General features: G+C 31.2%; 5 protein-coding genes across 7 annotated transcripts in view; 2 read left to right on the top strand and 3 right to left on the bottom strand.

Moving 5' to 3' along the window:
* Positions 1–3080, top strand: part of Mib1 (E3 ubiquitin-protein ligase mind bomb 1) — a 55965-nt gene extending 52885 nt beyond the window's left edge. The window contains exons 11-14 of one of the 2 annotated variants that reach the window (XM_074256327.1): positions 153–327; positions 443–644; positions 909–1069; positions 2595–3080. In XM_074256327.1, the coding sequence (XP_074112428.1) occupies positions 153–327; positions 443–644; positions 909–1069; positions 2595–2735 (679 nt within the window). In that variant the 3' untranslated portion in view covers positions 2736–3080. The remainder of the gene's footprint in view (positions 1–152; positions 328–442; positions 645–908; positions 1070–2594) is intronic. The other variant, XM_074256328.1, reaches the window with a different exon arrangement.
* A 522-nt stretch (positions 3081–3602) lies between these two features.
* Positions 3603–7903, bottom strand: Dlic (dynein light intermediate chain). Of its 2 annotated transcripts, none has more exons than XM_074256660.1 (10): positions 7787–7903; positions 7523–7596; positions 7309–7425; positions 6988–7218; positions 5868–6075; positions 5597–5785; positions 5396–5510; positions 5033–5149; positions 4239–4410; positions 3603–4126 (listed from the first exon to the last, which is right to left on the bottom strand). In XM_074256660.1, exons 1-10 carry the CDS (start codon positions 7870–7872, stop codon positions 3978–3980), a joined length of 1458 nt encoding a protein of 485 aa, XP_074112761.1. In that variant the 5' UTR covers positions 7873–7903; the 3' UTR covers positions 3603–3977. The 2 variants fall into 2 exon arrangements, with proteins under 2 accessions (XP_074112761.1, XP_074112760.1); XM_074256659.1 differs by having other exon boundaries at positions 5009–5149; positions 7787–7902.
* Positions 7904–10211: 2308 nt separating this feature from the next.
* On the bottom strand, positions 10212–12320 carry LOC141535792 (uncharacterized). Its single transcript, XM_074255908.1, has 2 exons — positions 12036–12320; positions 10212–11948 (listed from the first exon to the last, which is right to left on the bottom strand). The coding sequence occupies exons 1-2, from the start codon at positions 12057–12059 to the stop codon at positions 11535–11537; spliced, it is 438 nt and encodes a 145-aa protein (XP_074112009.1). The 5' UTR covers positions 12060–12320; the 3' UTR covers positions 10212–11534.
* A 545-nt stretch (positions 12321–12865) lies between these two features.
* LOC141536578 (WD repeat-containing protein 46) lies at positions 12866–14974 on the top strand. The gene is made up of 2 exons (XM_074257200.1): positions 12866–13007; positions 13367–14974. Exons 1-2 carry the CDS (start codon positions 12992–12994, stop codon positions 14920–14922), a joined length of 1572 nt encoding a protein of 523 aa, XP_074113301.1. The 5' UTR covers positions 12866–12991; the 3' UTR covers positions 14923–14974.
* On the bottom strand, positions 14971–23985 carry Alpha-spec (alpha spectrin). The gene is made up of 3 exons (XM_074257199.1): positions 23705–23985; positions 15592–22569; positions 14971–15288 (listed from the first exon to the last, which is right to left on the bottom strand). The coding sequence occupies exons 1-3, from the start codon at positions 23852–23854 to the stop codon at positions 15160–15162; spliced, it is 7257 nt and encodes a 2418-aa protein (XP_074113300.1). The 5' UTR covers positions 23855–23985; the 3' UTR covers positions 14971–15159.
* Between the last annotated feature and the right edge of the window lie 3099 nt (positions 23986–27084).

Here is a 27084-nt window from a genome sequence, read left to right as displayed (position 1 = left end):
ATAATTAATTCACTAAAAAGATTATCTTATAAAAAAAATAGACAGAATTATAAATCAATAATAATAAATGAAGGTCTATTAAGATTAAAAGTTGCATCAATAAAGTGCCTAGGTAATTAATATCAATTAATAAAGTACTTATCGATTTACAGGCACGATATCGAGACAATGACACACGCCCAGACAATCGATGAATGCTTAGTTTGCTCTGACGCGAAAAGAGAAATGTTATTTAATCCTTGTGGTCACGTCGTCTGCTGCAATGCCTGCGCGCCGAGGGTCAAAAAATGTTTAATTTGCCGTGAAAATGTTGTGTCAAGAGTTAAAGTGAGTGATTTATTATTAATGATAAATTAACCAAATAATTCGATAGAGAGTCGATCATTAGATTTGCGGTTCAGGGAATAGGTTTTTGGCTGAATGTCCAATTTGTTGTTCACAGATTGAAGAATGCGTGGTTTGTTCCGATCGCAAAGCTGGCATTCTATTCCGTCCATGCGGTCATATGTGTGCCTGTGAAAGCTGTGCCACCCTGATGAAGAAATGTGTCCAGTGTCGGGCTCAAATTCAGCACATGGTACCCTTGTCCATCTGTTGCGGAGGAGGAGGTGATATTTCTTTTATTAAGGGACAAAATGCCTCAGGTATTACGTCCGAAATTCCCAACAATCTTCATATTTATTTAAAGTACAATTATTATTGGATTCATTTTATTTTTTTCGATTATTAGATTTTATTTCACTAAAGATTTTGCTGCTCAAAATAATCTTTTGCAAGTAAAATCTTTTTAATTGAAATTTTTAATTAAATATAAACCATTTCCCGACATCTACTTTAATCCATTGATGAAAAAATAAATACTAATGACTAGAGCACTTTTTTTTTTTTTTTTAATCTATTTTGTATAGGTACGATATCGGAAGTTAAATCTGACGTCGAGGATGAATCCGTGCTGCTGAATACTAATAATACTAACACAGAGGCGGTATTAATGAATAACGGTAGTCGAGATACATCCCATAGTGATATACAAAAATTACAACAGCAATTACAGGATATTAAAGAACAGGTAATCTTTTAATTAATAAAAAAAAAGTGTAATTACTTTTTTATCTGGGCTATAAAAAAACTGCTATACTGCTACACTAAGATGATAAATATTGTTTGAAGAAATATTTCTTTAAAATTTTTGAATAAATTTTTTTGCATTAAAAGAAATATATTGGTGATTTTCTGTAAGGACGTCTTAAATCTGTACAAAATTTTCCGACCAAATCATTTATTAGAAAAAAAATTAACAAGGGCTACAAAACTATCAGCTTAATGATAATAAATACACAGCCGATTAAATTTTTGTTTTTTCGATATTTGTGTATCTTTTGCCATATAACATCACAGGAGACTGTTCTTTTTTTTATCAAATTGAGAAAAATCAAGCAAACTATTTCAATGCATTCAACTTTTCAAGTTCTCAATGAATATTTACATTAATTAGAATAATATTAAGATTCATGGATCCAATTTTATAAATAAATTATAAATAAAAATAGTTGCCAGGGGACTGTTCTTAAAACGCCTGGGACAAACTTTCGTTTAATGAATTAAATTAAACAAATTAATTTTCGGTATTTTTTATTGAAAAAGATTGTTAGTTAACTAATTAAGTTTATAAATGGACGAATAATTTAAAATTTAATTTTAAAGTTTCAATTTTGGGAATGGGATAGCCCAGGGGACTGTTATTTCGGTGGTTTACGAATTTATAGCAAAAAAAACAAAATTTATTTCATTTTAGTTTTCAATGCTCCTAGAAATATTTTTTTACTTTTTTAATAAATTTTTTTTAGCAGCAAAATAAGAATTTTTCTAAAAAAAAAAAATACCTGGGACAGCAAAAAACATCCTTACAGAGAATTACTCATATGTTTTTGCAATTGTGATTTTAATTTGTAATAAATCGCGTTACTAAAACCATAAGGGCGTATAAAAAAAATTTTTTATGCTCCAATCAATATAAAAATAGTAAAAACATGAAAATCTATAAAGAAAACGAAAGCAAAATTTTTTTTAATATACGCCCTTATGGTTTTAAGAAAAATTTTTGTTAAAATCATAAGGGCGTACCTATTTTTTCGATTTATTATTAATTATAGATCAGAGTAAATAATAAATGTTATGGGTGATGAAAAATATCACACTACAACTTAATTTATCTGAAAAAATATTTATTTAAGTAAAAAAGAAAAATTTTGAATTCATTTTTGATCTACTCTAAAGTTTCTTATAATTTTAATAATTCTAAAATTTATCATTAAAAATATAAATAATTTAAAAATGAAGAAAATACGATTTTTTTCTTACTCTGACATATAATTGATAATAAACCGAAAAAATAGGATACGCCCTTATGACTTTAAAAAAATTTTTTCTTAAAACCATAAAAAAATTTTTTTTTCGTTTTTTCCATAGATTTTAATTTTTTTACTATTTTTACATCGATTGGAGCAAAAAAATTTTTTTTATACGCCCTTTTGGTTCTACAATGTCATACAGAAAATTTTTTAAACTAATATTGGTTTTAATATTTGTTCCAGACAATGTGCCCAGTGTGTTTAGACCGATTAAAGAACATGATATTTTTGTGCGGCCATGGGACATGTCAAATGTGTGGTGATCGCATGTCTGAATGCCCTATTTGTCGCAAAGCAGTCGACAAGCGTATTCTCCTCTACTAATAGAACAAAGTTCATTGAAACAATGACAACGATAATAATTATTACATAAGCGTAACGTTAATTTATAAGCTATTACAATTAACTCTCATACATACTAATCTATGATAACTGATAAGATTATAGATAAAACTAATTATAATTACTAGACACTACTAATCAATTATAAAAGACTGTGACTGCGTTTAGTTTACACGGGAAGCCGCGTTAACTGCGCACAGATAGTAAGACGGTTCATTTTTTGCAATTTTTTATAATAGCTGTGACAGTTTAAATTAATATTTTTGTAGATGAATTAAAATTTTTTACATTATTTCTATTTTTAACATTTACTATTACTATTATATATATATATATATATATATATATATATATATATATATATATATATATATATATATATATATATATATATATATATATATATATATATATATATATATATATATATATATATATATATATATATATATAATATATACATCTTTAGTTCAGTCACTGCATGTGATTGTTGACGTTTATTAACTCTTTATTTTTGATGTTATTTAGAGGCCAAATTATGTTATGCCTAGCTGTTAAATAGGCATTAGGTAATTATTTTTAGACGTTAGTTTATTGATTACTATAAAGACACTAATTGTTTATATTATTTCAAGTGTAAAAAACTTTATTAAACTTATTAGTTAAAATTAATATTCGATATTTGTTGTAGCGCATGTATTACAAAATTATCATTATTATTATTATTATTATTATTATTATTATTATTATTATTATTATTATTATTATTATTATTATTATTATTGATAATAAATTTACTGACTCAGAAAAATAGAAAAAATAAATAAATATTAATAAAGAAAATGAAAATCGTGTAAAAAATGATTTATTTAAATTTAAATTACACATTGCTAAAAAAATTTGACATTCTAATCATGACAAATATTAAAACTTAGCCAAATAAAAATATATATATATTTATAAATATAATTTGCTTGATGAGTGTGACTTGATAAGAATAATTAACGATGGCTGTACCAAAGCTGCGCGATAAATATTAGAGACAAAATTAAAAATACAGCTGATATTAATTTTATTTATAATTATAAACTTCAAGTATTTAATTATTAAATTAAGTAATGAAAATTTGTGTTACAATTTATTAAATTTATTTGTGGCTGCAAAAGGCCATTATTTTAATTTTAATATTAATATTAATAATAATAATAAATTACTCAAGCTACATTAACATTCCGAAGATGAGTTATGGTCTGACGATGATGATTTATGCTCTGACGACAATGATTTTTTATCTCTTGTTTTATCCCGAGTAATACGATCTAGTTCAGCGGCTGCATCATTGCGCATCGCAGCTTTATCGACTGGTCCACCATCTATATTAAACATGAAACATTCAACATTTATTACTCTACTCTACTCTACTCTAGTCTATAAATAAAATGGTTATCGTTTAATTTAATTAATTAATCAAGTTTAATGGCTTACCAATTTTTATGGGACTACTACCAGAACTTCCAGGTGTGTTGGTACCTGGACCACCGGGGGACGCACCAGTCTTTTTGTATAATAAAGAATTGAAAAAGTTTGCTAATACACCTTCACCTGATGGTGTGGTACTTGCTCCTTTAGCATCAAGTTTTTTATTAGGCGATGGTACCTGGATTTTCATTTATTATTATTAATTTTTAAGTATATTTAATAATATCAATATCAACATCAATATTTATCAAGCGGCACAAAAAATCTGTTAATTTTTAATCAACATCAGTTATTATGTAACTGATTTTTTAATCAAATTAATTAAGATGTTTTTTTTTTGTGTAACTTGAGTGATTACGTGTCTGAATATCTGAGGAATTTTTTTGAGACATAAGTGTTAATTGAACTTTCAGTAAAAAATTTATTTATTTTATAAACAAATAATTTTTCATCGTAAAAAATATTTTGACATGCAAAAAAAATATAAATTCATATTTTGTAACAAAATAAAATTTCCATTAGATATTTAGACACAAAATTATAACATTAATACAAATAAAAATATTAATCACAATTACCAGTTGATACCACTGATATTAGATCATGCTTAAATTTAACAAAACACAAAATTATTACACTTTTGAAATAAAAATAAAAACAAACCTTTCCTGTACAAGTAATGTTTCATGTATCACAATTATTAAAATGAGTATAAATGGAGTTAGTTACTCTTGAGCGACATTTAAGCATGCTCTATTAAAAATCATTGGTACAACCTGTATGTGAGGCCCAGTGCTTGCCTGATTTCGAGTTGTGGGTGATCGAGAAGGATCTCTTAAACCAGACAACGTTGCCTGCTGTCTAGCCAAGAAGGCTTGCTCGTCTTCTGCAACTATTTCGACTTCACGTGCTACACACTGTAATTATTAGAAAAAAAAAAAAAAAATATACAGAATATTTGCATTAAATATTTCATCTGATTTTATAATTTTTTTTTTTTTCGAATAAAATTACACAAAATAAAAAAAATTTCCCTTGAATTTTTAGATGACATATTAAGAAAATAACTATAAAATTTGATGAAATATTTTTTAACATACCACATGGAAGATTATCAATAAATTTCAAAAATAAATTAATATTTTTAATTAAAAATAAAAAACCTTTCTATTAACAGATGGCTGAGCGATAACGTCACGATAATAATCATCCGGTTTCATTGACTGTAAATTCTCATGGAGTATAGCAATTTTTTTAATGTTATCCCAGCCAGCAGGTCTGAAATGAAAAGTTATTATCATACTTTTAATCTTTTTAACACAAGACTTAATAATAATATAAGGTTATTTTGTAAAATTACTTACATTAGCACAGCGTCTTTTTCTACAACTAATGCAGGTGTCCTAAAAGGTAGATTATAAATTCTATGGGTGAGGTATTTATACAACAAGTCGCAATTTTTATCTTCTTTAGCAGAACAGTAAAATAACCCGGCTCCATACTGCAGACAAAATCTCCTGATCCATTGTTGCATAAAATCAAAGTGCTCGTCTCTGAAAAATAATTTATTTCCATAAATTTTATAAAAAATAGCTATAAAATAAAATAGCTTTTAATTAATAATAATAAATTTACTTGTAATCGTGTTCTTTCTCAAGCGTTGACATATAATCTGTCTTTGTAATTACAACAACAACATCTAATCCTAAATTAGTAGTGAGTACACCTTCAGGTAATGGTAGATTGTCCGCATCATCATCTAAATTACGGCTTGTGCGTCTTAATGGACTGCCTGGATCTAATTCATCCCCAGGTTCCGTGTAATCTTGCCACTTTTTCACATCTAAATAATTCAAATTCAATTAAATATTGATGATTTTATTTTTTAGCAATACTCAAATTTTTTATGATATTTATAGAGCAATGTAAAGTGACACGGATCTAATCAATAGACTGTAGTTCGATTTTTGCTTAGTAACTATTTTAATTGATTTGAATTTACCGCAATGACTGACTTTGTTTGATCTAGAGTACTCTAATTATTTACTCAGCTTCAAATGTGTTGAGTGGTATATTTACTCAATGATAAGTCTAGTCTAATAGGGAACGCTCTATGAAATGTGATTGAGATAAATGGATTTGCACTAAAAGCTCCACTATATAAAATTAAATTGATTTTACAATTAAATCTAAAAAACAATATCCGTAGGTGAAATTATCAGAAAAAAATAATTATTTTCTCGTTAAAAAAAAATTTCAATTTTGATCGTTTGAAACAACACTCTTATTTAAAACTTAAATTTATATTTAACAATTATTCTATTTAATTGATTTATTATCACGGATCGATAAATTGTTCCAATGATTTTATTTTATTTCTAATCGAATCGCTAATCATTATTATTTAATTATTTTTATTTTTTTAAGTTCAACTCAAGTTAATTATTATCAATTTGAGACGTTAAAAAAATTGCGATAAGTGAGAAAGTCATAATTAATATTATAATTAATTATTGACCTTAGAATGTTTATTTAAATTATTTAAAAAAATATGATACTAAAATTAACAGACATCTGAAAATTTTTTTAGATTTTTATAATTAAATTATGAAAAAAATTTCATAGAAATTAAAAAAAAAAAATCAATGAAAATTTTAAAAAAATATTTATATTATTTTAATGATTAAAAAAATTGTCAGAAATCTGGTGATTTTAGTATCATAAAAAATATATATAAACAAATAATAATACGTACCTAATTGTCTACATTTTTGTCGCGTATCATTATCTAGCGGCAATTTATCGATATGGTCACCAAGAAGTGCTGCCCAAGATTGTAATTGGTCGAGAAGAGCCCATGGTGTTGTCATAGCAGCTACTAACATAACTAAAGTATGGGGAAATTTTTCAGCGTTCAATGCATATCTTAGAAGATTTGCATGACCAGGATCACCGTCTAATACCCATACAGATAACCTAGTTTGATCTATAAATTCAAATGGAAAATAGTCACACCCACATAAATATTAATATTAATGATAGTAACAGTTAATAATAATAACAGTAATAATTTTACCATCTCTGTAATCGTCTCGGACATCGATATAAGCAAACTCTAACCCAGATCCCTTTTTAGGATCCTCAACACCTTGTAATTTGGCAATAAGAGTTGTTTTACCACTTTCATTGTCACCTACAACAAAATAAATCATCAATGATATCATCCGCATGTCACTTGGAAACACCTCACAATAATAAAGTTTTTATCTAAGTAATATTTATGTTCTCACCTAAAACCAGCACATTCTTATTCGAGGGCAATTTGTTGTTTCCACTATTTTGTACTTCAGCTAAAATTGAAGACCTAGACAATAGACACCGAAAATTAGTTTTGAATAAAATATAAATAGATAAATGGGTTTAAAGTCGAGCACTGACGTCAAGTTCAACAAGGCGCTAATATTTACTTCAGTTTCTCGCTTTAAAGATAAGTTTACTTTTAAATAAATTCATTTAACTGTTGGTTAATTAAAAATATATTGTTGTTTACTTACCAAAGATTGTCTTTATTATTAATGTCTTCTTTTTTCTTTAATTGAAGTCCATTACTCTGCGACATGATCGCGGTCGCCGCCATCATTCATTTCCCTGCCCATATTCGATTCTTCGTAACCATCTACGGTCGAGTTTTAGTACTATTGGCTATCGATATACTTTGTTGCAGTCGATTTATTTTATTTTCGATTTATTAATATAACTAACAAGTGTTGCATACTAATTTACTTTCAAAATAATTATTATTTTATTCAAGTACATACTTATTGAATAAATTATTATCATAGTAAAGTTAGCGATCAGCTGTCAATTTAAAAAATTTTTTTAATAAATCAATTACAATAAAAAAATGCTTCTAAAAATTTTCACTTGTAATTTTTATTAATTTTCACATGTGAAAGTTTTTAATAATATTTTTTTATAATGATTAAAATAACACTGAAGTTGACAAATATTAAAATTTTTTTTAGAATCTTACAACAATTAAATTATTTAAAAAAAAATTTAATTAAAAAGTTTCACATGTGAAAATTTAAAAAAATTACAAGTGAAAATTTTTAAAAGGATTTTTTTATTGTAATTAATTTATTAAAAAAAATTTTTAAATTGACAGCTGACTGCTAACTTCAGTATCATTAATTAAATTGCTATAAAATTCTAAAAAAATTTTATGAAAATTAATTTAGCAGAAAGTTGATAATTTTAAGAATTTTTGTAACAAATAAATTATGGCAAAAAAAATTGACATTTAGAAATTTTTAAAAACTACAAATGCAATTTTTTAAAAATAATTTTTTGGAACGAATTTATTTGTTAAAAAAACTTAAAAAGTTGTCAAGTGACAGCAAAATTTAATGTCAAAAAATTTTTAATATCTGTCAACTTCAGTGTCATAAATTATTATAAATTTACCCTTAATTTTATGACACTGAAATTAGCAGACGTTTGAAAATTTTTGATTTTTTTTATTAATTAAATTACAACTAAAAAGATATTTCTAAAAAATTACACTTTTACTTTTTCAAGTTTTTTACAGGTAAAATTTTTTTTTTGATTATTTAATTGAAATTTTTTCAATAAAAAATTTCTAAAAATTTTGAAATGTCGGCTAACTTCATTTTCATTTAATTTTACGACACTGAAATTAGTTGACACTTGATAAATTTTTTTTTGTTTGATAAATAAATTAAGTCTCGAAAATTATTTTTAGAAAACTGCATTTATAGTTTTTTAAAACTTTTAATTATGAAATTTTTTGATTTATTTTTTTTATACAGTTTATTTGTTAAAATAATTCTAAAAATTATCAGACGTCTCTCGATTTCAGTATCATTTAATTTTATGATACTGAAATTAGCTGAAAGCTGTCAATTTTTAAAATTCTTGTAACAAATCACTTACAATACTAAAAGTGCTTCTAAAAAATTTCACTGATAATTTTCTATAATTTTTACAGGTGGAATTTTTTTATTAAATTTTTTTCATAATAATTTAATTGTTATAAAATTTTTAAAAAATTCCTAATGTCTGTCAACTTCAGTATTATTTAATTTTCTATACAAACATTAAGATTTTTTTTTGTCACAATAACGTCTTATAAATTGATGAACACCGACAGCATACATGAAAAAGTGTCGCGTTCCGTCTGAGCCTGAGAGTGCAAGCAAGAGCGTGCAACAAGCAATAGAGAGGCACGATCGGCCAAAGCAATGAAGCCAGAGCCGAAGCGTTGGCTTGTGACACATATCTCTCTTCTCGCGTGACGTCAGAGCTAGCAGTTCGAATATTGTTCTCGAACTAATTGTTCGTGAATATTTAAACAAATTACTTAAATTGAATTCGCAAAAACTGTAAATAATATTTAAAAATTAAAAATTAATCTTTTTAACCAGTTTTAAAAATATTTATGTCAAGTTATATCAAATTATTATTATTGATATCAATAATTAATATTAATTATGAATAAATAAATTAATAATAACTATAAACGATAAATTAATAAAATAATAATAAAAAATAATAAAATAATCAATGTTAATTATAAATAATAATAATAATTATATCAATTATCAAATTATTATATCAATTTTTAATTATCAATGTATTAATAGTATTTAAGTACTTTTTCTTTGTAAAAATAATTTTTAAATATTTACAATTTTTTAATTTTCAAATACAAAACAATGATAATTCAGTGATAATAATTAAATTCATTAAAAAAAAAATGCAATTTTTCATCAATGTTTCTTTATGACGTTATCACGTAAAACTATCGTTCGTAAACCGACTTTACAGACAACCAATTTTTTCTTTAAAAAATCAAAAACAAATTTTTATTGTTTGTAAAAATTGATTTTTTGGTACCCATTCTTAAATTTAATTACATTTTATACAATACGCTGATATTTCCCTCAAAAGAATAAAAATAATAATAATAATAATAATAATGTAGGGAAAAATACATTTTTTATTCAAAATCGACTATACAATTTATTTACAAAAAAGTTGTACAAACACAATTTTCATAATAAAATTACATTTTATCATCTGTCTTTGATATAATATTTGCAAATAATGCTTTAGCTTTATCATCTTTTCCTTGTGCCTCTACCCAAAGTTTTTTGTCACGTGAATATAACGAGACATTAAGTTTATTATAAATAATACGTCCAGTTTTTGACGCTTTAAGTTCTTGTCCTGCGTTGCTTAGTTCATCCATGATAATGAATCGTTGATTTTGTTTTGAGTACTCCTAAAATTTATCAAGACTCCGTGATCCATGAATGCCTAATGTCAATTGACTCCAATTATTCTTTATTGATTTAGTCAATTTTTCCCTACTTTTTTCACCGATAAATTTACTATCCATAAAAACATCAAGAATCCGACTTCCTTTAGGGTCACTAAATAAATCGGCAAGTTCATCTCCATTCATTTCAAGCAATGAATTAACAATTTTAATCGGTTTATTGAATTGCAGTATAGCTTGAATTATTAAACTTCCATGAAGATTAAGCGAAATATACATATATAATATGCATCAGCTACTTTTTGTCATTTTTTTAATCAACTTATTGCTTACTATCAGAGAAAATTATTCAAATGCAAGCAAATTTTGAAACCTTGAATGTAATTTTTCTCTTACAGTTGAATCATTGGTTGAAAGTAAAATGATTTATTACGAATATTAACATGATACTGAAGTTAGCTGTCAATTAAAAAAATTTTTATAACAAATCAATTATAATAAAAAAATGCTTGTCAAAATTTTCATTTTAATTTTTATTAATTTTCACATGTGAAATTTTTGGATTAAATTTTTTTTTATAATAATTTGATTGCCATAAAATTTTAAAAACATTTTTAATGTCTGTCAACTTCAGTGTCATATATTAACTTCATTACTAATACTTCAATTATAAGTCAACATTTAATAGTATCAGTAATATTATCTAAGTACTCTTCTATAAATATAAGCAATTTTAAAACAGCTGATACTTATCAACGGTTGTAAAAATACACTAGAAGTCTTAATTTTCTTAATCGTACATATTTTAAATCCTAATTAATTTTGACAAATATTTACATCGATTAAAGTACAATAAATACATAAATACAAATGTCAAAAAACTATAAATTATATGACTACTTAATAGTTTAATAACATTCTTAAAGACGACAGTCTAATTATAAATTTTACAAAAGTTATAATCTACTTCATCTGTTTTCAAACTTAAATTAATAACTCTAAACTTTAATACCAATCGGCCGTTCGCCAACGTCATTAGGCAACTCATTTTTAATAAAATAATCTTTATCATAAAGCGTTGAGTTTTCCTGCTTTATTTTCAGATACTTGTCACCTAGTTCTGTTCCTTCGAGACGCTCTCTCACGAACCTGCATGAGTCGAGCTTGTAAATAATTCCGTGTACGTACTGCAAGTAAGATTCTCGTGATGACATGTACACCTTAAGTTTCTTCTTCTGATCCTCGATATTTCCGTATTTTCGTTCGATCCTCAGCTTCAACCTGGGGATTTTCAAGTCGATTCGCTTTATTGTTCGGAAAACGTAGACGATGTTTGTGATGGACTGGAAAATTCCTTTTTCCGGGTTGTCTTTTTTTGCTATACACCAACCTTTGCAGTCACATGTCTTATCCTAAGATTAGTCATAAATAAATATTTACTATTTTAATTTTAATTAATTATTAAATAAAAAAAATATATATATAAATCAATAACTCACTTGTGGGTTCGCTTTCTCAGCCATTTTTTCATTCGAGCAAAAATAAGTTGTGATAATTTTTTTGTAAAATTATATTACGATTGTTTAAATTAATAAAATATAAACATTACAATTTTTTAATGTTTTGTTTTTGTCATAAGTTTTGAAATTTTTTTTTTAAAGGATAATTTAGTTATTGTATTCAATGGATTTTAATAAAAATATAAAAAATAAATTAATTTATATTTTTGTTATTTAAATTTATAAATAAAGGTTAAATTTTGTATATCAACAGCAACAGCCAGCTGATTTTGTTTGGGTTCAAAAAATGAAAGTATGTAGTTGCCTGGTGAAGAAAAGATGGCGTTATTAGTCAAGGAATGATTAGGCGCAGAAATTAAAAAAAAAAAAAAACATTAAATTACATACTCACTTAAGACTTGCTTATTATTTATTATTTATTTATTTCGATAGAATATCCGCCAATCGGCTACAATACTCAAGTTAGCCAACGTTTTTCATTTATTCAATTATAGCAAAAAAATTTTTTTTTAAATTGCATGTGTAATATTTTTAAAAATATTTTTTTAGTTGTAATTTAATTAAAAAAATAAAATCAAAAATTTCTAGACCTCTGCTAACTTCAGGGTCATATTAATTTTCAGAATATTTTTAATATAAATAACTTAAAAAACTTTTTTGTATAATAATCTCATCATTGCTCCTTAACATCATCAATGGTATTCATAATAGTTGAAATTAACAATACCCGCTGCCATATTTAAACATGCGTTGGTGTGAAAAACTTTTATCGGCGCCAGATGGCGTATAACTTCTCTATATTATCATACGGAAAACTGGTTACACTTGAAAACTTAACCTGTGAAATTGATACACGTTTTTATTTATTGTAATGATAGGAAATAAGATTGTTTAAAATTAATATTAAATTTATTAAATAAAAAAAGAGAATTAAAATGGCTGAGAAAAAAAGTAAGTAAATTTATTATTAATAATGACTATTTTATGTTACTGAAAGACATTTAAAAATTTTTAATTTTTTATTAGTGATTAAATTAATCAGTTTTTTTAATGTAAATAAATCAAAAAATTTAATTAATAATTTTTTTAATTCTATAGTTTCAATTCTTTTTTTAAAATAAATCAACAGATTTTCAGAAGTCGCTAGTTTCAGTATTATGCTATTTAAAAATCAAAACAAATGGTTATTTTTAATTTTCAATCTTTATTCATAAAAATTTATCCACTCCAGTAATGACAATTTTATATTTTTCTTTAGATTAATTTTGATTATTAAAATAGAATATTATTTAATAAATAAAATTTTACAGAAATGCGTGAGGGTAAATACCCAGGCAGAGCTCCAGTAGACAAAGAAGTCCTCAAAAAATATCACCGAGGAACGGGAGTGGAAGTACGTCGCAGTAAAACAAAGATAAAAAACAAGTATGACATCGCTCGTTTAAAAAAACGAGAAAAACTGATCGAGAAGACAATCGAGGACACAGCAAGAGCCGAGTTACTTTTAACAGAATCCGGAGGATACCTGGAGACAGATGCCGGAGAAACGACGACCCAGTTTCGACAGACTGAGATCGCCGCTAACGTCGATATAACTTCCGCGGCGAAGTATTTTGATCTAGACCTAGCCTTCGGTCCTTATTGCCCGAAGTACACGAGGAATGGTAGGCACTTATTGCTGGGTGGTAAGATGGGCCACGTGGCCGCCTTCGACTGGGTCACAAAGAAACTTTTATGTGAAATGAATGTGATGGAATCTGTGTACGATGTCACTTGGTTCCACCAGGAAACAATGTTTGCCGTAGCTCAGAAAGAATGGGTCTACGTGTACGACAATCAAGGAATAGAAATTCATTGCCTGAAAAGGATGAACAAAGTAACTAAGTTGGAATTTTTGCCGTATCACTTCCTTCTCGCGAGCGGGTCCAGTGACGGTAATTTGGCGTGGGTCGACGTGTCTACTGGGGAGCTACTGAAGCGTTACAATACTCAAGTCGGTAAGATCCGAGTTATGACCCAGAATCCGACAAATGCGCTCCTGTGTGTCGGAAATTCCAAGGGAGTTGTATCGATGTGGTCGCCGAATCTCCAAGAACCTTTGGTGCGAATGCTTTGTCATAGACAGGCCATAAGTGCTTGCACTGTCCATCCATACGGAACTTACATGGCGACTAGTTGTCCAGATCGTTCTCTAAAAATTTGGGACGCTCGTCAACTGACTGGTCCAGTTCACAACATCATGCTGAGATCTCCAGCAGACAATTTAGCGTACAGTCAAAAAGGGATGCTAGCTATTTCAACTGGCAACGTCGTTGAAGTCTTCAAGGAAAGTGGCGCTGACATGAAGCGTTATTTAAGTCACAGATTTTCCTGGAATGTCTCAGGAATGCAATTTTGCCCGTTTGAGGACGTCCTTGGTGTCGGCAGCGAGAAAAAGTTTACATCACTTTTGGTACCCGGTTCCGCGGAGGCTAACTTTGACGCTTTGGAAGTTAATCCCTTCCAAACTAAGTCACAGAGAAACGAAAGGGAAGTCAAGAGTTTGCTGGACAAAATTCAGCCGGAATTTATTACTCTCAATCCGGAAGCTATTGCTGAAGTTGACGTGTCGAAGTTGAAAGAAAAAGTAGATGCCAAGAACAAGCTGCCGTTTGTCAAGCCCAAGACAATCGATTTCAAGCCCCGCAAAACTAAGGCCAAAGGCAAAGGAGGTACTGCCAAAGTTGTCAAGACTAAGAAGATTCTCAAGGAACTGGAGAAACGCAAGGAAATTGAAAGTTTGCCCACTATCAAGAAAACTAAAAAAGTTGAGAAGAAAGTCCCGAAAAAGTATGGACAAGCTCTTAATAGATTTTTACCTAAATAAACTTTTGTATATAATGGATAATTATTATGTAATAAAATTTTTAAAAACTTTATATTATTTTGATTTTTTTTTTTATTTATTTTTGAACGAAGCAATATTTATTATATTTTTCGAATCATAACAGTGCTCTATTAAAAAATAATAATTCTCATATAAGAGTATAATAATTGTCAACAATATGTAATGACATTAATTAAATTGAATATATATTTGATTTATATTTTAATAATTAAGGGATTAATTTTGAAAAAGCGTGCGAGTAAAGTCAATGTAATCTAGAGCTGCTGTTATTGGTCGTTCGGTTTTCGGATCGACGTATGGTTTCATGCGGGCTACGCAGTAATCAGCCATTTCTTTAGTGAGGTTCTATAAAAACAAAAAAAAAAAAAAAAAAAAATTAATAATTTAAATTAATGATAATTATTAAGGTCAATTGTTTTTAATGATCCATATTACAAATGTCATAAAAATTATTTTTGTTAGATATTATTATCAGAATTAATCTAATTTAATTTTTTTAATTCAATAATGAATCCTTAAAAAAAATTTCAATTTAATAAATAAAAAATTTTTATAAAATCAAAAAATCAATTTTAGCAAAAAATATTCCGTATGACATTTATAACTATAAAATCAAATGAAAATTTTCAAAATCTTAAGACTACTTACAGCATAAAGTTCCTCTTTGGTGACATACGGCCGATCGGCAGCAGTAATAGCCCGGAAAGCGTTCTCGATTTCCTCCGAGCTTTGAACATTCTCAGTTTCCTTGCTTATCATAAACGCCATGTATTCTTGGAGAGAAACATATCCATCGCGGTTGGGATCAACAATATCCAGAATATTCTCAAATTCTGGATCAGGCTGGCCCTCTTCTACCATCGGCAAATCATACCCAAGAGCTCTTAAGCAAGACTTGAATTCTTGGTGGTTCAATCGTCCACTTTTGTCCTTGTCAAAGTGCTTGAACATCATCGAGAACTCTTTAAGCGCGTCTTCAGAGACTCCGGACTGGTTGCGCGCTTGGATCTGCTGCTCCAAATTGTGCTGCATTCTCATTCCCAGCTGGTCCAGTTGATCCCACTGCTGAGCCAACCCAACAGTACTGTGCTCAGTGTAACGATTGTCAAGAATCAAATGTTCCTCGAGAGTAGCTCCAAGGTCTTCAATCTTCTTCAGATCTTGCCTGCGAGCCCGAACCTCTTGAGTCTTCCTCTTAGTCGCTTCTAGCTGCTGTTCCAGCGATCCTGAGCCCTCCATCATCGAAGTCCTAGTCTCAGCCAGCCACTGGTGGAATGCATTAGCATGCTTAGCAAACTCTTTCCTCAACTTATCATTCTCCTCTTGACGCGTCGCCTCCTTAGCAAGCTCAACATCACGCTCTTTTATGATCTTCTGCAAATTACGCCAGGTGTCTTCAAGAGCTTCCATCGTGAACCAGGTGTACGGGTTAGGACCAACATTGAAGCTCTTGATTTGCCTGTCAAGAGCAGCCAGAGCCTGGAAGTCCGCTTCTGCTGACGAAAGACTGGCCTGGAATTGCGCATGAGCTTCTCTGAGTGCGCGGATTTCTTCAATGCTATTACAGCGCACGGGGTCAGTCAAATCTTCCTCTGCATTTTCAAACCAGGAATTGAAAGCTGAAGCTTTCTTCGCGAAAGTCAGATACAATTCTTCAATCTGACGGAATTGCTCCTGCATGCGAAGCAGACGTTGTTTACGAGCGTCAGAATCTGCGAGGAGTTTCTGCCAGCGAGTGATCACATCAGCGTGGCGCTTTTGAATACCGGCAGCCTGGTCATGACCAGAGTCAACGAGTCTTTCCTTCAAGGTGGTGATGTTCTGGATACCTTCATGTTCAAATGCATGCAATCCTGCGTCAAAAGTCTCCTGCTTGGTAAGCAAAGTCTGGACTGTTGACAAATCCCGTCCGAATTCCTCTGAACGAACATGAGTTTCCTTGTCAGCGATCCAAGACTCGACGACATCTGCTTTCCACATGAATTGTAAGTAAGCTGAGTTGTCATTGAGCCTGGTCTTGCGTTTAGCAGCAAGACCACCAAGCTGTTCAAGTTTGTTGCGTAGTTGGTTGCAACGCTGGCCAATAGCGTCTGCGCGATGATTACCAGCTTTGATAAGAGCTTCTCCAGCATCGCAAGTTTCCTTGCAGCGTTCTCCATGAACAGCAAAGTCTGTTTCAAAGGCATCGTGCTTCTTCAATAGACCTTGAACGGCCGCCATAGTGTCTCCATAATCTTCGACAGACAACAGCTGCTGTTTCTCAGTAATCCAAGCTTCCTCTTCTTCAACTTTCGCTAAGAATTGCTGATAAGTCAATGACTCGTCAAGCTTCTGACCGCGATTTGCTGCTAGTTGTTTTAGTTCAGCCCAGGCTTGATTCAGAAGTTTCAAGCGCTGCTCTATTTCCGGCACTCCCAAGTTAGAAACATCCATAAGTTTCTCTCCAGCTTCTTGGACAGCTTGGATGGCTGGTTCATGGCTAGCCAACTCAGCTTCCAATCTCTTGTGCTTCTTTTTCAGATTCTGGACTCCAGTCAAATCGCGACCGTAATCGTCAGACCCGACCAACAATTTCTTCTCCTTGATCCAGGACTCTTCATCAGCAATATCGCGGAAGAATTGATGTAAAGTATTGGCTTCGTTAAGACGAGCTTGGCGGTGAGCAGCCAAGTTTCTTATTCTCTCGTACCGTTCGTTGATACTCTGTCGCTTCTCTTGAATACCAGCAGCGTCAAACTGTCCGCTTTCAATCAGCGAATCGGCTTGTCCGTTCATGTCTTTTATTCTTTCTTCATGAGCTTGGATGTCAGCTTCAACAAGCTGGTGCTTCTTCATCAGATTCTGAACAGAAGCAAGATCCTTACCAGCGTCCTCGGAGGTCAGCAAACTTTCGACTTCTCCAAGCCAGAAATCAAGATCTTTGACAGCGGCGATGTAAGTTCGCTGTTTGTTAGCTTCCTTGAGTTTCAGAGACTTTTCAGTTGTCTTCTGGGTCAAGTACTCCCACTGGTCAGCAATGGAAGCTAAACGCTTCTGTACGGCATCTTCAGAGCCAGCACACTGGTGTTTTTCAATCAGATTTCCTCCCATTGCTAGAACTGACTGAATACGATCAGCATTAGCAGCTAATTCGGCTTCGAAGGCCTGATGTTTCTGGTGCTTGGACTGGATGTTTGCTGGGTCTTTGTAGTTTTCTTCGGTAGCTAGCTGAAGTTTCTCGGCAATCCAGTTCTCCATTTCATCAGCGTCTCTTGAAAATTGCTGAAGAGTCTGAGACTCTCCTAACTTGGATCTCTTTTCGATCAAAGCGTCTTTGAGGTGTCGCCAGCGATCCAACACCTGGCAACGACGGTCATCAATAGGTTTAGCAGCGTAGTGCTCAGCAGCGATTAGTTGATCAGCTAGAGTTTGCAGCGCAGCAATTTTTTCTTCATGAGCATTAATAGCCTTGTCAAAGTCCTCGTGTTTCTTAATAAGCGCTTCAACATTGTCACTGCTGTCAACTGCGTCAGCGGTGCTCAGGAAGGCTTCTCGAGCACTCATCCAGTTCTCAGCTTGCTCGCAGTCACGACAGAACAATTGAAGTTCAAGATTCTGGTCCAGTTGCATGCGTCTCTGGATCCAGGCTTTCTCCAACTCTTGTCTCGCCTCAGCCATAGATTCAAGCTTCTCCTGAATCTCAATGCTAGCATAGTGACTTGACTGCAAAAGCTGTTGGCCGAACAGCTCGAAAGCTTGGAATGTTCCAGCTCTTGCGTCGATTTCAGTTCGATGTTCTTGATGACGCTCAAGAAGAGCTTCAGCTCCAGTTACATCAGAGGCCAATTCCTCAGAAGCGACCAAACCCATCATCGAATTAATCCAAGCCATAAGATCCCGGTAGTCACTGAGGAATCTTTGAAGATCGTAAGAATCAAGCAGCTTTTCTTTGCGTGAATTGGCCTTAGCAGTCAGCTGAGTCCACTCTTCATTAATTTCCTTTTGCTTCACATAAGTTTGATCAGCCGTATCAGGATGGGATTGCATCAAACGATTAGCAGTTTCATCCAACTGTTTAATTTTGTCTCCCAAAGCTGCCAAGTCTCTTTCAAGCCCCTCGTGTTTGCGTTGTAGAGCTTGAACGCTGCGCAAATCTTTTCCTAGGTCGTCATTATTCAACGCTGCGTCTTTTTCACGAATCCAGTCCTTAGTTTCATCAACATCACGATGGAAACGCTGAACTTCATGAGCCGAGCCTAATTGACTCGCTCTCTCAGCAGTAAGCGTCTGCAAACTTGTCCATTTTTCATTCAAATCTTGAATTTGAGTATGAATCTTCAGAGCTGCTTCAGTTTGTCCAAGACTCATCAACTGCACGGCGATTTCATTCATCTCAGCGAGCCGAACTTCATTGGCCTTCAAGTCAGCCTGGAAATCATCAAACTTCTTTTGCATAACTTCAACTTGCTCCAAATCTTCACCAACATCTTGGACCTGGGCGTGGTTTTCCTTGTCTTTGATCCAGGTAGCGAGTTCAGCTGCTTCACGAACCAAAACGTATGCTTTGGCAGTTTCGTTCAACTTATTCTGGCGTTCGCGAGCCAACTGGAGCAAGTCATCGTATTGTGCCTGAATCTGGGCTTGTCTAGCAGCAATAGAACTCTGCTCACGCGCCAAGTTTTGCTGAGAAGCGCTCAAACCTGCTTCTGGTTCGACACGCTTAACATAAGCAGCAGGAACAAATCCTTGTCTGTCATTGACCTCAACCTTCCACCAGTCCTTGTTATTTGAGTTCAATAGCGTCAAAGTGTCTCCCTTCTTCATTGATACTTCTCGTGGTGATTTCTCAGCGTAATCATAAAGTGCAACGACGCATTCTTTACCAGCAATTTCCACCGTAGGAGTCTCTTGCTGACGACAAGCAGCAGCTTGGTCTCTTAGAGCCGCAATAGTGCTCGCAAAAGCTTCTAAGTCACTTACAAGCGCTTCATGCTTCTTCAATAAAGCTTCTGAACTGTCTTCATCCTTTCCGTAGTCTGAGTTCAGAACAATTGGACGTTTCTCCTTCATCCAAGACTCAGCTTCATTAGCATCTGCGAAGTACTGATGCGCTTGAAGAGAATCATCTAGATCAACCTTACGTTGTCTTGCTTTCTCCTTCAGTTGTCCCCAATGTTCATCAAGCGCAGCTAAACGCTGGCTGATTTCATCTGCTGCAAAGTGTCCATCCTGAAGCATTCTTGAGCCGGCTTGGCAAACAGCAGCTACTCTGGGCTCGTGGTTGTTTATTTCCGCCAGAACTGCCTGATGTTTCTTCTGCAAATTCTGTACACCTATCAAATCTCTTCCACGGTTAGTGCTTGCAGCGACGGGTTCTTTCTCGCGAATCCAGGCTTCCTCGTCCTCAATATCGCGGAACAACTGCTGGACTTGCAATGAATCCAACAACCTCTGCTTGCGAATACTCATTGGTCTTTGAAGCGCTGAATAACGACCCTGAAGTTGCTGCTGCTTGGCGCGAATATTATCTGCGTCAAAGTGTCCAGTGCTGACAAACTGTTCGGCGGCTTGGGAAATGCTATCAATTCTATCGGCATGAGATCCAACGTCAGCCTCCAACAAAGCGTGTTTCTTCTGTAAATTCTGAACACTCGTAAGATCCTTACCGTAGTCTTCAGACATCAATTGACCCTCGACTTCCGACAGCCAGAGTTCAATATCTTCAACAGTGCGATTGAACTGTTGTTGCTGCGAAGCTTCTTGTAATTTAGTTCCTTTCTTCTCCGATGCCTTGGCAAGACTCTCCCAGAGGGTGACAATTTCATCAGTTCTCGCGCGAATACGGTCGCTGGCGTAGTGGTCGCTGTCAATGAGTTCCTGACCAGTGGAAACCATTTCTTCCATCCGGGTTTTGTTAGCATTGAGTTCTTGTTCAAAGTTCTGGTGCTTTTGAACTTTACCGTTCAAATTTGTAGGATCAAGGTAACTGTCATCAGTAGCAAACTTTAATTTTTCGTTAACCCACCCCTTTGTTTCATCGCAGTCACGCTCGAACTGCTGAAGCTTGTAAGCATCCTCAAGCCGACGCCGTCTTTGAGCTGATTTTTCTAGCAAAACAGCGCGACGTTCTAACAGAAGCTGACGACGTTGAGCAACATCATCTGCTGCATAGTGTTCGCCTTCAATTAATTTACCAGCAAACTCATCTAGAGCCTTAATTTTTTCCTCCTGCGCTGCTAAAGACTTGTCAAAGTCCTCGTGCTTTTTAATCAAAGCTTCAACACTGTCTAACGAGTCTCCTAGATCTTCATTCGCGAGGAAAGCCTCTTGTTTCGCCATCCAAGCATCAGCTTGCTCGGTGTCACGATAGAATAATTGTAAATCCATACACTGCTCATACAAAATCCTTCTTTTTTCCCAGAGAGTCAGCAATGATGATTTATCTTCCGCGAGAGAAGTCAATTTACGAGCAACTTCTTCAGCTGCATAGTGTTTGCGCTCCAGAAGTTGATTACCAGCAAGTGTAGCGGCGTCAAAGCTGTCAGCTCTAGCATCGATCTCTCCTTTGTGCTCTTGATGACGCTCAAGAAGAGCCTCGGCTCCAGCTACGTCTTTGGCGAGCTCATCTGCAGAAATAATAGCTCGCATGTCGTTCATCCAAGAAACGAGGTCCCGATAGTCTGCTAGGAAGCGATGAAGGTAGTAAGACTCGTCTAGTTTCAATCGACGTTCTTTAGCTTTCGCTGTCAAGCTTTCCCAAGATTGGATGATCTCTGCACGCTTGGCTTGGATTTGCTGAGAATGATCTACTTGATGAATTCCTGCCAATCGATCAGCTTCAGCTCCTAGAGTTGAAACTTTATCCTCCAGAGCTGCTAGATCACGTTCTATTCCTTCGTGTTTGCGTTGGAGGGTTTGGACACTCGCGAGGTCGCGTCCAAAGTCGTCTGAAGACAGAACTACGTCTTTCTCGGCGATCCAAGTCATAGTTTCATCAGCGTCTCGGTTGAAACGCTGGATCTCGTGAGCTCCGAAGAGTTTTTCTTGCCTGAGAATCGCAAGCTGCTTCAATCTCTGCCAAGACTCGTTCAGTTCTTCTTTTCTGCTCAAGATTGTGTCACGTTCTGGGTGACCGTCAAGCAGCAGTTTTTCAGCCAGCTCATTTACTTCAGTAACTCTGTACTCCTGGCTAGCGACGTCCTTCTGGAATTCATCAAATTTTCTCTGGAGAACCTCGACGTGCTCGAGGTCGTGTCCAAACTCGTCGGTGGTGACGAAAGCTTCCTTGTCTTTGATCCAGAACATCACTTCATCGCAATGACGGATGAATTGCACGAGGACTAGGGCTTGCTGGAGTTTTAACCCCTTGTCGGCCAGTCTGGAGAGCAAGAGTTCCCAAAGACGGTGTAATTCTTCGAGACGTTTGCGAATCAGGTCGCTAGAGAAATGGTGCTGGGATATCATCTCAGAACCTGTATTGTCGAGCAAGACAATAGCGTTTGAGTGAGCAGCTACTTCAGCTTCGAATGCTTGGTGTTTTTGGATTTTAGCTTGCAAGTTGGTTGGGTCCTTGTAGTTCTCATCAGATGCTGCTTGCAGCTTTTCGTAGATCCAACCCTCGAGTTCGTCCGCATCACGTTTAAAATACTGTGTAAACAGAAATAAATAAATTAATCAAATATTATTCATGTTCATAAAACTTAAATCAAGTTGTAATTATTTAGAGTGCAAAAAACTTATCAAATTATTATAATACTGAAATCAGGAGACACAAAATAATTTTTTATTTTCGTTAAAAAATAAATTATTACTCAAAAAATTTCACTCAGTGATTTTTTATTTCCACCTGTGGAATTATTTAATTTTTTTTTATTAGCTGATTCATTAAAAGAAATTTGTAAAAAGTCTTAGTCTCATGACAGGTTAGGATTTAGCATTTATTTAAAATAAAAAAATTGAATTGACTAATTAGGTTATAAAAAATTTGAAAATAAATTTTGAAAAATACAAATTTCATTTTTTTATTTATAAAAAAATAATGAGCTTACCGAAAATTGTTTAGGGGTATTTAGTAAAAAACAATCACAAAAATTGCAAATTTTATGATATGACATAAATTTAAAAATCAAATTTTTTTAGTCAACTATTTATATCCATAAAATATTCAATTCTTATAAATAACCTCTTGAAAAATTTTATTTATTTAATTATATAACAAATAATCTAAAGTTTGTTTTATATTTATGAAATGTTAGACATTGCACTCTATTTCACTTATGTGCAGCGATTAGACTTATTTAATTTTTTATTACAAAACAAACAGTTTTTTTTTTTTTTTTTTTTTTTTTTTCAGAGTATTTAATAAAATTTCGATATGATGATAAATCAATCAATTAAATATTTATTTTTTTTTAATTAAACATATTAGACATTTGAAAATTTTCATTTTTATAAAAAAAAAATTTCCTCTGTTTTTATTAATAAAATGATTTTTTTATCATTGATAAAAATTAAAATATAAATATCTATTTTAATAAATTATTCAATTTGTAAAATTGATGTTTATGACAATAGAAAAAATTATCAGACGTCTGCTACTTTCTGTCATGTATGTTCTTTCTAAATACCTGCAACTTGCTCCAAATAAATAAAATAATAAATAACTACAAATTCTTAAAATATTAATGACAAAAATTATCAACTATCTGTCACTTATCTACAATAAAATAAAAAAAGTAGGACAAATTAATTAGTGACGGTTGATGAATTAAAAATGACGTACCTGAAAACGTCGGGAGTCCTCAAGTTTGTCACGTTTGCTGCGTGCTTCGGATTTAAAATTGGAATATCGTCCAAGCACTTGTTCACGCCTCTCCTGGATATCCTCTGGATTCTCGAGGATCCTCACTTCCTTGGGAGTTATTTGGTCCATTTTAGCAGTTATTATGAACCCGAACAACGGGATTAGCCCAAAATGGCCGCCGGGTGTGGCTATAAACTTGCTCTCGGTATTTAACGGTAATCAATACACAGTTTTAATGTGCGCAATCGCTTGTATCACTTCTGGAAATATTAACAAAGTATTAATTAATTATTTTATAACACAGAAAAATATTTAAAGATTTCAAGTTACAATTATTGGTTCTTTATTCAATTGTTGTTTAATTATTTAACAAACTTACTCTTAATACACGTCAACCTTCGATCATTTACTGTGAGTCACTGATAAAATTAACGCTGATGCTCACGCCACCACTCAATTTCCTCACCAATACATACATTGAACGTATTTAGGAGTAGACGTTCTATGGAGACTATACTCTGTGTATACTCTCCATAATACGTTCATTCATATGTGTCAGAAGGATGGTTTGACTAATAGAACTTGAAAGTACTTTACGCGCGAAAATTTAAAATTATTTTTAAATTTTCTAATTAATATTTCTATCTTATAATTTTCCAGTTTTTTTCTAATTATAAATGAATTTTTAATAACAATAACTGTACATTATTAATAATGTACAAGTGGAAACTTGTTATTTTCATATTCTGAGTAATTTATGTTAAAAAAAAATTAGCAGTTACTGCTTTAAAATAATATGTCAGTGACACTATCCCAAGCTTCACATAAAAAACTGTTGACTTTTTGGTAAATTTTATTTTAAAAAAACTCAAAAATTGATAATTGTCAACTTAAATTTAAGAAAATATTACTAAAAAAATGTTTGTGCCGCTTGGGATATTTTTAAAAGTTTAAATTTAAAATAAGTAACAAATGCGGAGTTGAGTTTCAAAAGGGTATCTTTTCATTTTTGATTAATCGAGACAAAAAACTGGTTATCTTCAATTATAAATATTTTTATTGAACTTTTTTAATTTAGCTACTAAGTGCTATCGGTTATGAAGCTAAAATTCGATTTTTATTCCGAAATTTTTATAATTCTTAAAGTAATTAATATTAAAAAGTTAAAAAAAACTGCTCTTTTAAAATATGAAAAAATACTTTTTTGAAAATCAGCTCCTCAAATATTAAAATCAAGAAGAATTTTTTTTTTTTTGTTTAATAATAAATAATTTTTATCTGGCTCATATTTTCATTCAATTATTTTCTTGATATATTCATCACCATTTGTCGAGCAAACTATTTGAAATAAGAATTTCTGTCATAGTTTTTCTTTAATTTATATCTGAAATTTTGATTCAAAATATTAAATTAAAATTATTTCTTAAAAATAATAATTTAATATGACAGAAGCACTAATTATCAGACAGTATATGAGGCAAAAAGTTTATAAGAAACTCGAATAAATTTAATTTTTTGTAGCAATAATATAAATATTTGATACTTTTCACTAACCCCTTATTAAAAAAAAAAGATTTAAAAGGATTCAAAATGGCTCAAAGCGATTAAAAACGATTCAACTTAACAAATATATATATATATATATATATATATATATATATATATATATATATATATATATATATATATATATATATATATATATAGATATTCATTTTGCATGGGTTGAATCGTTTTAAATCGTTTTTTTAGTCAGAGACAATAATTTTTTTCCAATTTGTTGGTTCTTAGAATCGTTTAAAATATATATAAAAGTTGTTGATGTTGAAAATAATTGAGTGTTAGATCTTAAAATAAAATAGGGTGTCCACAATTTTTATGGACTCTTGTTATCAATTGGTCCTTCTACCTAAACTTAAGTACAATAAAAAACTTTTCGAAAAACTTTTTTGAATTTTAGTAATTATCAAAACAAAATAATCACCTAGTTTATTAGAAAACTTTCATTTTTTTGAAACTTTTCAAAAAGCATTTACCAATAAGATCTTTATTTATTTATTTTATTTTAATTTCTGCAGTATGATGATGAGTGCGAACGGCCTGACCCGAAAGAATCACATCAGAAGTATCAAACGAGCAATGAAATATCATCTCTCACATGTGCATAAATAATCAAAAATTTGCTTAAAAAAAAATAAACAATTCTTTGTTGAACGAAATGCGTTGATTTGTTATTTCTCAAAATTAAAATGTTCTCACCTCTGATTAAATAAAAAAATTCAATTTAACAATAAAAAAATCCTATTTATCTAAGTTTCTACTTAAATATATATTATATGAGACAAATTATACCATTTGTGTGTTTTTCCTATACTATTTCAAAATTTTCAAGAGAAGTTCGTTCTCTGTTATAGTTGCCTATTCGAAGATTTTCCACTGCTACAAATTTTTTTTTGTCCACAATATTCTCTTAAAAATAAACATATCCAGTTCTTAAAATGAAAATTTCTAATGATTCAACTGAATGAAATAAATTCGATCTTTTTTAATATAAGTTAAATATAATAACATTGAATTCATTAAAAAAATGTTCTACTCGTATTGGTATTCTTAATATATCGAGAAAATTCGATTCTTCTTCATTTCTACCTTTAACGGTAGTACATCATGTTTTAAATATGTTTAAGAAGTACATAGTTAATATGTTATTATAAATATCACACCATGTATTTCTCAAGAATGGATTTTGCACACCTCATAAGCGAAGCGGATGAGGTTGTTCTCTACACTCGCCTTACAAAAATCAAGCTATTTCTTGAACTAAAATTGTCTTTATTTATTTTCTATCGCATTTGTAGAACAATATTTACCCATAAATATGATGGAAAAACATTAGTTTACACACTTATTACATTTTTAAAAAAAATTTTGGTTTTTAAATAAATAAAAAAAATGTTTAAAAAAATTTAACTGATCAAGTCCATTTTTTTTTTTTTTATACTTTTCAGTATTTTTTTAAACTAAGTCCTGCCGAAGATCACGGTCTAATTCAATGTAGTTTATATATAATTAGTAATAAACTAAAAATCCACTAATCGTTTGTATATCTATATCTATCCAAGCAATCTACGACACATACGCAGTACCTTTCTTTTCTGGATGGACAATAGCGCGAAAAATTTAAAAGTATTTTTTGTATTTTAATTTAATCAATTTTATTATAAAAAATGAGATTATGAGGCGTACACTTTTAGATTTTCCAAACTTTTTTTTTTTCTAAAAAAAAAAAAATTTAATGCAGAAAAATATAATAAAGAATAACTTGATTAATTTCAATTCAGTATGATGAAATTTTTAAA

This window comes from Cotesia typhae, unplaced genomic scaffold (assembly GCF_013202065.1).
Source record: "Cotesia typhae breed Kobodo isofemale line unplaced genomic scaffold, CoteBio_Ctyphae scaffold_152, whole genome shotgun sequence".
Lineage (NCBI taxonomy): Eukaryota > Metazoa > Arthropoda > Insecta > Hymenoptera > Braconidae > Cotesia > Cotesia typhae.
This window is presented reverse-complemented; position numbering and strand designations above follow the sequence as displayed.